Genomic DNA, 13,064 nt, shown 5'->3' with positions numbered 1-13,064 from the left:
CAGATTGACGCTGCGAACGGATCGGAGCTTGTCTTGTGCGCATCACGCACACATCTTAATTGTATTTTCCGCATAAGAGCTACAGTGCAAAGCTTGTTTATCAACATACACTTTCGACCAGGGTGAAAATCGGTATGCTGTTGATGATGACTGATATACCAGGCCACACACGGTGGTCTATCTTCCCAAAGTCGCCGCAATGAGAACGGAGAATTTTCTGAACCTTGTAATAGCCATAAATTAAAGTTTTCATACCTGGCTATTAAAAATATTTGGAAGGAAGCGGAAGGCAAAGGCAAACTCCCCATAATCGCGGCGAGGAGGCAATAAAAAAAGTGCCACATCAATTGAGGGGTTTCGAAGGCATTATCTGCACGGGGTCATCAAATAATAAGATTCGAAATCAAGCCAATTCTGAAATAGATGGAACAGTAAGGAATCTCTAGAGAACAAATTGGGGTCCCTATGTAAGGCATCTGAGCAATCTCTTCAATTAATTCTACTGTTGTGTATGTCGTTCTGTCCAGCTTGTTTTTTAGTAAGAAACAAGTCGGGAAACCGGAAGCTGGACGCTTCAGTTACGAAAGGTTTTGTGTATTTCTTAGTACGTAGCACATAATATATGCATATGTCCACTTTCGGGTGATATTGACATTCATAGTCTTGGATTTTCAAAGAAGCAACAACTTCGACGTATTATAAATTTGTTAGTAATAGTGCGATTTCCATCAAACTTGGTATGATCATGCTCTACATTATAGCCTACATCACTGCAGAATTTCGTGCCGCTAGGGTGAATTTAAGGGGGGTTTCCAGCCAACTACAAAAAATTATAGTAATATACTATTATTAACTTTCTTTGAACAGATATCGGTATGAAAGGTATTTCGGAGCCAAGGCACCATATAGTGGCAGCCTCCTGATTTTTTTCAGATTTTTCGGTTTGGTAGTTTCTGAGAATGGCCCCCTTAAAGAAATGATCCCATTCAACCCCCCGCACTCCTCATGTTTCGAAGAAATGTCAAAACTAAGACCGGCTTCGAAAAGTACTAATCGAGACCTTTAATTTGATACCCCACATGACTATATTTGATGAAAAAAAATTGTACACCCCCCTTTTGCATGTATGGGGACCCCCTCTTAAATTCAACGTAAAAGGATGTAATTCACTGTATGCGTGAGCGTTCACTGTTCCCACCTTTCTACCAAATTTGGTGTCAATCGCTATAACCGTCTCCGAGAAAAATGCGTGTGACGGACAGACAGACAGACAGACAGACAGACAGACAGACAGACAGACAGACGGACAGACAGACAGACAGACAGACAGACAGACGGTAAACCGATTTTAATAAGGTTTTGTGTTTACACAAAACCTTAAAAAAACTAAAATAAAAGACTAAAATTCACTGAGGAAGAGGACAATTGGTCCTTGAAATACCCGCATATGGGAAATAAAAAGTCTTATTTTGCGTGCAAAGAAAAATTTAGTCTTTTATTTTAGTTTTTTTCTTCAATCAAAGAAATAGAGAATTACAAAGAAGCACTGATGAGGTGCAGCAACATGGTCAGAGAAGCAAAGTGAAATAGCTTTAAGAAATTATATGGAATGATATATCAAATCATAGAAGCATCCAGGCTATATAGGATTGTAGATAGGGCAATATATCCTGTCAATCTGTGGAAGGAAGATAGGATATTTTCCAAGAATATTAAGGACATGGGACATGAGTACAATGGAAACCTTTCTTATTGATAGAATGAATGAAAGGTATTGTTGATTTTTAAAACAAGAATATTTGGCTACACGATAGTTCCGCTTATACCCAAAATTCAATTCGATGTGGCACTGTACATTATCTAGTGAGGAGTAGTAAATTGATGCTTTGAACTTTGTTAATGATAGTAAGACTTCCCCCAAACTTGCCTGTATGATGTTTCCTATTAAAATCTATTGAAAACCTTACTGCAAAACTTTGCGAATTTGAGATGAACTTTAAGGGGGGTTCGCAGTAAATTTTCCAAAGGAAATAATATACTAATACTAACTCTATTTGAGCATATATCGTAACGAAAAGTATTTTGCGGCCTAGGTGCCATATGCACGGTCCACTATATTTTTTCAGATTTGTCGATTAGATCTTTTCTGAGAATTTCTGAGAATTTGAAGTAACTAATCCCTTTCGGACCCCCGCAATCCTTCCCTTTGTAAACAATGTCAAAACTAGTGCCTGCTTCAAAAAGTATTAATCGGAATTCCTTGATATCCCACATGGCTATAGTCAGTGAAAAAAAAATGTGCGCCCATCTTAAAATCAACGTGAAGTTTCCCATCAGTGCTAATCGGCAGAATCGTTTCTGAGAAAAGTGTGCGTGGTAGACAGTCAGACAGTGTTGGGTCCTCTCTAGTAGAATGTGATGTCCAATGGGGCTCTTCCCTTTCCAGTGCCAGAGCAGACATCGATAATCGGTTTCGCAGATGATCTAACCGTGGTAGTCGTCGCGAAATAATCTGAAGATGTTGAATTTTACATTAACCAATCCATTAGCGCGACAAAGCGTAGCTGGAGATGGTTCAATTTGACCTTGTGGAACAAAAGACGGAGACGGTCTTGATTGTCAATCATAGGAAAAGGAGTACGATTAGTATTTGTGTTGATGGCATTGACCCTCAGGGATAGTCAACGATCCTTCACGGGCCGTTTACGATACGGGGAGTGGCGTCCTCGAATTGCCCGAGCAAGTAGTTCTGACTCCCTAGCTGGCATAATATTTGCGTCCTAGGTAGTAGCCTCGAGAAAGTTTCTCGGTGGAGAGCGAACTGCTAATGACCGATACACGCCGGGACACACTGGGAGTCCCCGGAGCCGTCGACAACTACCTGTTGACGTCGATGGGGTGATGTGAGCCTAGCTCTGCTCTGGTAGTTGTGGCGTCTATCAGGAGCCAGCCCCTTCGGGACTCTGGTCGGGTAGTGTGCATTGAACCGGTGTTAGTAGACCGCGTTGCCCCGAGCGAACGCTGATCCGTCCGTGAATTCCGGGATCAGCTAAGCGTAGGTCAGGCTTAAGGAAACTGGGTAGGGGCTGTGTCCCCGAGAGTATACCCGTTCCTGACTATTGCGGCCGCTCCCTTGCACACGATGCGCTAGTAAACAACTCAAATGGAGAATAAAAACGAACGAAACGAGGAGATAGTGGAAATGGAGAGTGAGCTGGCTGCGTTTATTCGCAGCACGAAAATGAGCCGTTCGCCCCAGCGCCCAGCGAAGGACGCAACAAGGGTTGAAATACCCGACGAGACATCGGGACGCGCAGAGGAGAGAAAGACTCGGAAAGTGATGCGGCACCTGCAACACAGATAGGAACCCAGACCATACCGCACAGCGCTATAATTGGGGAAAGAGGCGCAGTGGAAACTGCCGAAACTAATCAAATGGTTTCGAATATAAGCGAGTGGGAGGACTGTCGATTACTCTGGCGCAAGCTGAAGAGGAAAGACTTATTAAGAAATGCACAGCAGTTGTGAAGCACATGCGATATGCGACGTTCCTCCAGAAAAACGTCGGCAAGGGGGTGAAAAACAGGCTAATGGAACTGGAAGAGCTCCTGGACAGGATTTCATACTATAGGCGAACATGGAAAGTAAGACAAAATCCTCAGTAAGCAGAAACAAGCGCGCTTCCCGAGGAGAACACCACGAGTACCAAACGGATCGCTGACAGCCCATTGCAGAGCGAACTTGGTAAAAAACGAAAGGAGGAAGGGACATCTGAAGGAGACTTCACTCAGGTACTCTCCAGGGCCGAAAAGAAGAAGGCAAAGAGGATCAAAAGACAACAACACGTCGCGCCATCAGAAAAAACCTCTGCCTAAAACTAAGGCGGACACGAAGGACGGAGTACCAAAAGAAAAGGTGGGGAGACGAAGGAGGACTAGACCGCCAGCTTTGCTTATTAAGCCGGCGGAAGGCAAGCCTAAACAGCTAAACAGCTTCTAAACAGCGGGAAAATAAGAATTGGTTGGGTAATGTGTAGGATACGAATTCGGACCGCCCCAACCAAATGTTACAGATGTTTGGGTTATGGGCACACATCTGCAAACTATCGGGGACCTGACAGAAGGGCAACATGCCGTAAATGCGGTCAGGCAGGCCATAAAGCGGGACCGTGGCGCGACTGATGAGAGCATTGCGCACACTGCGGGATCGGGGCGGTGTCCAGTTTTCAGAGCAGAACTGGAAAGAGCTAGGATACGGTCAACATGATTCGCATCCTACAAATCAATATGCACCGGAGTGCAACCGCTCACGAGTTGCTAGCACAGTTCGCTGCGGAGACCAAAGCTGATTTAGTACTCATCAGTGAGCAGTACCGAAACAAGGGCCCAGTTTCATGGCACCCAAACATATCAGGAACCGCTGCCATCTGGGTTCGGGACGGCACCCTCCTGGGGGTTCTTGCCCAAGGCCGAGGGGACGGCTTTGTCTGGATTCGGTGTTTAGGCATAACGTTTTTTAGTGTCTATCTTACGCCGAATGAGACGATGCCGGACTTTTGTCGGAGGCTTGATGCTTTGGAGGACGCTATCTTAAACACGGATGGGCGGATCCTGGTCGGGGGTAACTTCAATGCTAGGGCACTTGAATGGGGCATGCCTCACACAGATTCCAGAGGGAAACGAATTCTGGAAATGGCGGCGAGAACAGGACTGGTAGTTCTAAACACCGGACCTACCCCAACGTTCCGGCGCCCGAGCTGCGAAGGAAGCATTCCAGACGTAACCTTCGCGTCGGAATCACTGGTGTCGCTAGTGGACGGGTGGCGAGTTCTGGAAGACTTCTCTGCAAGTGACCACCAATACATTGCTTTCGAAGTGGTGGACACAAACTCTCGGTGTGCGCCACCCCAGCGATCTTTCTGTACATGGAACGAAGATGGAACACGCTGGAGGGTACTCCTGGGGGCGGTGGCGCCGCAGCTGACACTGTCGTAAATTCAGTTATGAACCTGATAACGACGGTCTGCGGAGCCTCCATGCCCAGGAAGACATCGAGGCGCGGCAAACCCTCCATGTATTGGTGGACAGTGGAAATCGCAGAGCTTAGGAAGGAGTGTCACAGGCTCCGCCGCTTAACACAACGTCTAGGCGACCGGGGGGGGAGGGGGGCATGGGGGTCATGTACCATAATGATGGAGTACAAATCAGCCAAAAGGAGACTCCGGAGCGCAATAAACAAGAGCAAAGCTCGCTGCTGGCAAGATCTGGTCGACGAGGTGAATGGGGATTCGTGGGGACTCGGCTACAATCTGGTAACCCGAAAAATCGGGGCTCTGCGGAAACCCTGTTCACTTAAGGCCGAGCAGATGGACCGCATTGGAAGGGCACTCTTCCCTGCGCACCCCGTATGGGATGGTGACGGCGGCGCGGAGAGCGCAGAGGACTGTCCACTTTTCTCTATAAAAGAGTTGGAACAGGCAGTCCTCTCTATGAAAAACAAGAAGGCGCTAGGACCCGATGGTATTCCAGCAGAGGTATACAAACTGGTATTCCAACACCGGCCAGACCTACTGCTCGGCGCATTCAACGCTTGCCTGAAAGAGGGCATTTCCCCTGCTCGTTGGAAAGTTGCGAGGCTTGCTCTGATCCCAAAAGGGAAAGGCGACCCCGAATTGCCGTCTTCATACCGTCCACTATGTATGCTTGACACTGCTGGGAAAGTACTCGAAAAGCTCATCAGAAGTAGACTCGCTGAAGCGATACGCGCTGCCGGAGATTTACCTCCCCGGCAGTTTGGTTATAGGGCAGGGAGATCGACAATTGATGCTGTCATGCAAGTCGTGGACGCCGTTCGACGAGCAGAGGCACATAGCCGCCGAACTCGACGGGTGGTGCTCCTCGTAACGCTTGACGTCAGAAACGCTTTAAATTCCATAAGATGGAAAGACATTCTAGGCACACTAGACAATACCTTCAACGTGCCGAACTATCTCTTACGGATTTTGAGGGACTATCTGAGGAACCACTCCCTGCTCTATGAAACACTAGAGGGTCAAAGATGGATGGAGGTCACGTCGGGGGTAGCACAGGGATCCATCCTAGGGCCGGACCTCAGGAACGCTACCTATGAAAGTCTGCTTAAACTCGACATGCCAGAAGAGTCGCGCCTGGTCGGCTACGCAGATGATGCCGCAGCGCTTGTTGCTGGACGCACTGTCGAACAGGCGCAAAGCAGACTCGGCATATTGATGCGACGGGTAAGCGGATGGATGACTACTCACGGTTTCAACCTTGCACTGGAAAAAACCAAAGTAGTCATCCTGACTAAAAAGAGAATTCCGACCCTGCGTCACATATCGTTCGGGGAGTCGATCATCGAGTCAAAATCAGCGGTAAAGTACCTCGAGTTGACTCTTGACTCAAAGATGAGCTTTTCTGAGCAAATCCAAGCAGTAGCGAACAAGGCTGCGAGTGGAGTTTCGGCGTTAGGTAGGCTAATGGCAAACATTGGGGGTCCTACGTCTAGTAGGCGACGTCTCCTGATGAGCTCAACGCAGTCTGTCCTGTTCTAAGGCGCAGAGGTATGGGCTGGCGCTCTTAAAAAGGAGGTATGTCGTAAATGCCTCGCGCAAGTACAGAGACGGGGAGCTTTACGGGTGGCGTCTGCGTACCGCACTGTCTCTGAACCGGCCGTGATGGTGATCGCGGGAGTTATCCCCGTTGCCCTTCTTGCTAGGGAGCGTCCGGCCATATACAAGCGCAAGGGAGATGAGCCAAGGGAGGTGGTTGCTTGCGAAGAACGGTAACACACTCTAGACGAGTGGCAGCTCTCTTGGCAAAATGAAACTAGAAACAGATGGACTGCGCGGCTCATCGGCAACTTAGGTGCCTGGCTGAATCGGAAGCATGGTGAGACTGACTATTTCTTTACCCAATTTTTAAGTGGGCATGGAGGTCTTCAGTCTTCCCTGCACAAAATTGGAAAGGCGCGTTCTCCGGATTGTGTGTTTTGCAATGGAGTTTTGGACGACGCCCACCACACTTTTTTCTCTTGTGGAAGGTGGGATGGAGTTCGTCAGCAGCTCTATTTAAACACAGGGGATCTCTCTCCAGACAACATTGTCGAAGAGATGCTGAGGACTGCTGACAGGTGCAACCGTGTTGTCCATTACGTTCGGGCCCTTCTCGTTGCTAAGAAGATAGAACTCGACCGGTAGAGGAGCCGGATGGCAGGGGGTTCCTTGAACTGACAGTTCCCTTCCTCCTCTCCCCTCCGTTGATAAAAGGAATTCCCTGATTTGAAGGCTCAGCAAAGCGGGAGAGTTCGGGGACTAGCCCGAAGTAATGTGACAAACGGTTCCAGGCTAGCTCTCTGATGATGGGGAGGTGTTTAGTTGGTAGTCCGACGACGTACCGAATCGGGAGTCCAACACTGTGTGCGTAAATGCATTCACCTACCCTACTCCAAAAAAAAAACCATAGGAAAAGGAGTATGATTAGTATTTGTGTTGGTGGCTGTAACATCACTTCAAGGTCAATTATAAAATATCTGGGGCTGATGATTAACGCGAAGATCAATTTCAAAGGACACTTCGACTATGCCCGTGATAAGGCGACAAATACCAGCATACTGCTAGCTGCGAGGCTGGGTGCCTTATTGTGGGAATTGTCTGCGAATTCTGGCAAGTGAGGCACGCTGTCTGTGTGTCGGGAAAATGCTGAAGCCGCAAGGCAAGGTAAACTAGTGTGCGGTGAACTTCGCAATCAATTGAATTCAAGTAGAGCTTGGAAAAGCGGTGAGAATTCTACACACTGTTGCAACCTGACGAGGTAGTATCTTTTCAAGGTATTAACCTCCATCCATAAAAAAAGGCAGACAGACAGTAAACCTATTTTAGTAAGGTTTTGTTTTCAAACCTTTCAACCTACTGGGAGTAACTCCTCTTCATCTTCACAGACAAGGGGTGCAGGCTTGAAAAGGTCTGGGCGTATTAGCAGAGGGAAGTGGAGGAGAGTTACCTAAATCGGAAGAAGACATTCTTCTTAGGCGGTAACCTAAATTAATTAAATTGAAGGAAAGCAGGGGAATGAAGTTTCATTTCGATAAAAAACTTGAATCACGATAGATCAACAGAAGGTACCGGGAGAGCGTGGTAGTGACCTACGGCTTAAACATGTAACTGATTACATAATGCATTGGTGGCACGTCCCTCCCAGCAGATGGAAATGATGCAGGAGCCATTATTCCAAGGAGGGTGAAAATATATGCCGTAAACATATGCCTAATTTAACTCGCAAAGGAATGGGGTCTAGAAGTGTATTTTAGGCGGTCAGGAATTGGAGGATGTCGGATGAGCTCTCTATGTCGGATCACAGAATCACCAGATGCGACATTGAGGGCAACTCCGAAATAAAAAAAATAAAAAAAAATCCCGGGAGAAGGGATTTGACATACCCAACACATCTGGACAACAACATGGCTCACCTACAAAGGGGCGGTTATATTAGGTGTGCCCTGGAACTGGAAACAGTGGTGTAAGACCTCAACAGAGTCGTCTTTGACGCATATGAGGCTAGCTGTTCGGCCAAGATTATTAAGTCATCTAGGGATGTACCCTAGCGAAACAGAAACCTAGCCAGAATGAGAACAGAGGTACGAAAACTCCTCAACTTCTTCGAAGAACACGAACGAGAGACTAGCCGTGGTATAAATATGCACTAGCTGCGTATAGAAACGCGATCAGAGGAGCAAAACGGGACAGCTTCAGGGAACGTTGTATAGGGATCGAATAAACCACAACCAGGCTATACAACAAAAGGGTCCGTTTCACCCATTCGTACACAAAGCGGTGGAGAAGGTTGTAGACAACTATATTATATCTAACGTTCTAATGCGTAATTCTTACCGGGCAGGGCGATTAGTCGAAACTGCCCTATATCAGCTGACGGATGTATTAAGGGATACCAAAGAAACAAAAGAAATATATTTCTGGATGGGCAAAATGTTCCTTGAGGTGTGTTAGAGCACTTCATTCAAGACCATAACGGTACACTACAAGATTATAGTACCCTATAGGAGGCAATGTGGTCATCATTGCGCTCGCCTGATATTATTACCCTGTTTCGACTAAGTTACTCATTCACAGCTGAGTTCATTGGTATCCGACGTCAAATCACGATACAAATCCCTCTGCCATCAGTGACATTTGAAACGCGATCTTCCCTACGACAGTCTTGTGCTCAAACTACCCAGCTACTTAATTAATAATCCAACGATTAAGTTATCTTTACCAGACACATTTCGAATATCCGAGGTAAACTGGTTTTGTCGGGCTTCTGCCTTAAGGTAAAAATTAGAGACTTATGGTCTGTGAAAACGGTCAACGCTTCGCCTTGAAGGGAAAAACGGAAGTACTTCAAGTAGCTCCAAGCTCAGAGTTTGAAAAGAGACCCAACGGTTGCTAGTTTTGGTTCATCAACTGGTGAAGAGCAGTGCCTACTGAACTGTCTGAGGTATTGACGAAATCACGATGGCTTCGTATTGTTGAAAAAATGCCAAAAGTGTAGCATCTACCAGCATCTACAAACTCTTGCTGGATTGTGTCAAACGCTTGGACGGCTCCTGGAGTCCACACAACCTCCTACGATTCTGCGGTCTTTAATAAAGTCTGTTGGTAAAGAATCGACGTAGCCAAAAAATTACTCTGGCAAATCCATGTTGGAAACACTTATCGGAATGCTACGAAAGCTTTCTCGGGAGGTCGTTGCAGGATGCAGGCAAGGAGGACGACCTTCAGAGTGGCCGGGAATGTCAGTGAGGCATGGATGTACCTAAATGGAAGGAAGATTGTTATACTTTCTAGGTGGTACCCCAAATTATTGAGACGAAGGGATAACATAACACCGACGGTTCATTTCGATAAGAAATTTGAAACACGTTGTAACTGATTGTTTGGTACAATGGTGGGTGCATCACAGCAGAAGGAGAGGGTAGCATTTTGAATGTTGCGAATACGTCGCGCTACAGGGTCATTGGTCCAAGGAAGATGTAATTGCTACGCAAAGGACTGTTTAAACTCCACCAAGAGGCACCTTCGGATAATAGTGGCAATACTCACTGATAACTGCCGACTAAACTATCACCTGGGGAAGCTGGAAATATAAACAGACATTGCCTGCAGGCTTTGTGCGGAGTGTGTCAACACCTCCATACACGTTCTAGGACAGTGCCCAGCACTTGTGTAAAGTAGATTGAGGCACCTGGGAGAATACTTAATACCAGTTGAAATACTTGGAAGTTGGGAATATATAAAAATTCCAGATGGTTATAAATTTGCTTTAAATGTATACATACTACATTTAATAGGCACACTATAACCAATAAAAGGGGCACAATAATTTTTTTTGGGACGCCTGGAAACTTCCCTTAACAGAATAATAATAAATATATATATACACATATTTGGGGTAGTAGTACTCAATTTTGAAATGAAGTCATCAATATACAACATCCAGTATCACTGAACTTAGCAGTAAACCTCCCTTTTCTAGTGGGGTACACTCCGGGCAAAGACAAATTCATTTTCCAGGTACTCATATCACACTCCATGTTCGTAACTCCTGCTGAGTACACTGTCAGTCTGAAATTGGTACGGTAAAGGTTTTATTGTGCTCCTAAATGCTCGTAAACGTGGAAAATCGCTTTTGAATAACAATTGCAGGCCTAATAGGCACATAAATCTTCAATGGCTGTGATACTAGAATTTACTATTCACTGTGAATGACCCATTACATTTAAAGAAGGGAAATAATTAGTTTTTCATTGTCGCAGATAAAAGGTATGAGGACATGTACATTTCATATGAGGCAATCATAAATTTTCTCTGCCCAAACAGAATTTATCTGCTTTCGGAGACAAATTTTGCGCAGAATTATCCTGAAATGGCACAGCAGGTTCCGTATCAAGTCGAGGGAAAAGCACTTGGTCAGCATAACCTTTCCTTAGCGGATGACTTCACCTTCTATCTTTCGGGGGAAATATCTAATAAAACAGCATTTAAATACTAGCAACTTACCAACAACTTCCAAATCGCCGGACATGATGTCGGTGTCGAAGGACGGCGCGTCAGCTGAAACTTCGCAACTATATTTCCCGGAAACTGATGGTCCGACAGATGTGAGTAGAAGGTGGCTTTCATTCGACTTTGATCGCTGAAACAGAAAATGAATTTAAAATCCATTCTATTGTCTACTCTTTGACAAGCGGAGTTGGGGATCTATTAGATAAATGGATTTGAATGTGGGGGAGACATTAATGAACAACTGAGTCCCTATTCGAAAGGGAGTCCTGTAGAAATACCGGTTGGCTTGTCACCGTTTGCCGGCAATTCTGCCATTGCATAAACGTCGTAACCTTCGTTTGACTATTGAATTTGGTTTATTAATTGGTCCCATTTCGTTTCATTGGATCTTTCTATATTTAGAAGGTGTCACTGAGAGTTCGATTGCTGCCTCCCTCTTCAATGGAGAATGAATTTGCTAAAAATTGATGTTTAAAATTTTGCAATTTTGAGCACGATTTCAGGTGGATGGGACTAGGGATACGTGTGCTACTACACGGTTTTTACTGCCCTAACTTTACTATTCAGTTGGCAATAATGCAAATGCGATAGGCCAAATATCCTAATGATGGCGTTGGGATACTTTACAGCAATTTAATGAACTAGAGTTTCGGACGTGATCCAGATTGTCCGAAGGCAAAAAGAATGATGAAAAGAATCGCAGACCAGATTGGTCTTGCTTGCTTTACATTGGATACAGTAATGAAAATGCAGGATGTAGTATTCCCGAAATCTAGTTCATACTGGGCAGGAAAGTCAACTATGACGCAGTAGAAACAGAGAAAGCAGCATTATCCGTAGATGGCTCAAAGACACCATCGCCTTTTGGTGCGCAAGGTGCTAAAGAAAATACTATAGTCATGAGAAAAACTCAAAGCTGTCCACGTGTTGGGGCCCTTCCACCATTAATATTGGAATATTGGCTAACTGCTGGAGGAGACAATAAATATGGGAGTAAAGGACTAGATAGTAATAGTCTGTTAGGTAAAATGCTAACCATTTGACAGACTTCAGCAACGACTGGTAAATACTTGTGAAAATAACAATAATTTCGCTACCATATATCACATCACGTGATCAGACTATGGTTTTATGAATGAAATGACTACTAACCACAGATACGGATTATTCCTTGAAATAAAAGTGAAAAGCGACATAAAGTCGCCGCAATTTCACAGTCTCCCTTTTTCCTCCGTAGGATTATCACACTCTTGATATTGATTGAGCACTTACGATCTGTAAAGTGCGGAAAAGACCATACCGCAGCCGAATGTTCGCTGACTGAAGCAGATGGCAAGGAAAAAACTTTCTGTGTCAACTGCAGAAGCGGAGGGCATCCGGCTTCGTACCGTGGATGACCGCAATGTTAAGGTCACTAGGCAGCAGGCACCGATATCGGCCCAAAGAACGAAGGTGTCAGCGGCGTTGAACGGTACCGCCCCTTCGGGACCAATCGTCTCGGGGATCCCATTTGCAGAAGTAGTTCGACAAGGGGGAGCTAAGAAGCCCCAACAAGATGCAAGAGGCGGGATGAACACCATCCTCAACAAAATACTAACCATGTGTGAAAACATGTGGCATACGCTACACGTACACAATACAAAAATAAATAGCATAAGAGAATATTTACATAAACAGTATGCCCGCTGCTAGGTCTGCAGTCACAGCGGTACCACTGGATGGTCTCCGGATCATCACGAATAATGTGAATTCCATCGTAGGAATCGATGGTTTCGCTGCCAGACAACAGCCTGACATAGTCTTGATTTCAGAAACCCATCTCAGTCCGAGGCATTCGATAACTTTCAAGGATTTTGAATTCGTGAGGAACGATAGACGAAATTCTGATGGGGGAGGTGGTACCGGAATACTTGTGGGTCGCCATTATCGTTTCAGGCATATTAATAGGCCTGAATTTGAAGCCTGAAGCCAAGTTCAAGGAGGA

General features: G+C 45.6%; 1 protein-coding gene across 1 annotated transcript in view; it reads right to left on the bottom strand.

The window, feature by feature from the left end:
- Nucleotides 1-13,064, bottom strand: part of LOC119661409 — a 178,333-nt gene that overhangs the window by 52,799 nt on the left and 112,470 nt on the right. The window contains exon 3 of the mRNA XM_038070743.1: nt 11,075-11,210. Coding sequence (XP_037926671.1) covers nt 11,075-11,210 — 136 coding nt within the window. The remainder of the gene's footprint in view (nt 1-11,074; nt 11,211-13,064) is intronic.

The sequence above is a fragment of the Hermetia illucens genome, chromosome 1, assembly GCF_905115235.1.
Source record: "Hermetia illucens chromosome 1, iHerIll2.2.curated.20191125, whole genome shotgun sequence".
Taxonomy (NCBI): Eukaryota; Metazoa; Arthropoda; class Insecta; order Diptera; family Stratiomyidae; genus Hermetia; species Hermetia illucens.
Note: the sequence above shows the minus strand (reverse complement) of the source record. Positions and strands in the feature narration are given on the sequence as shown.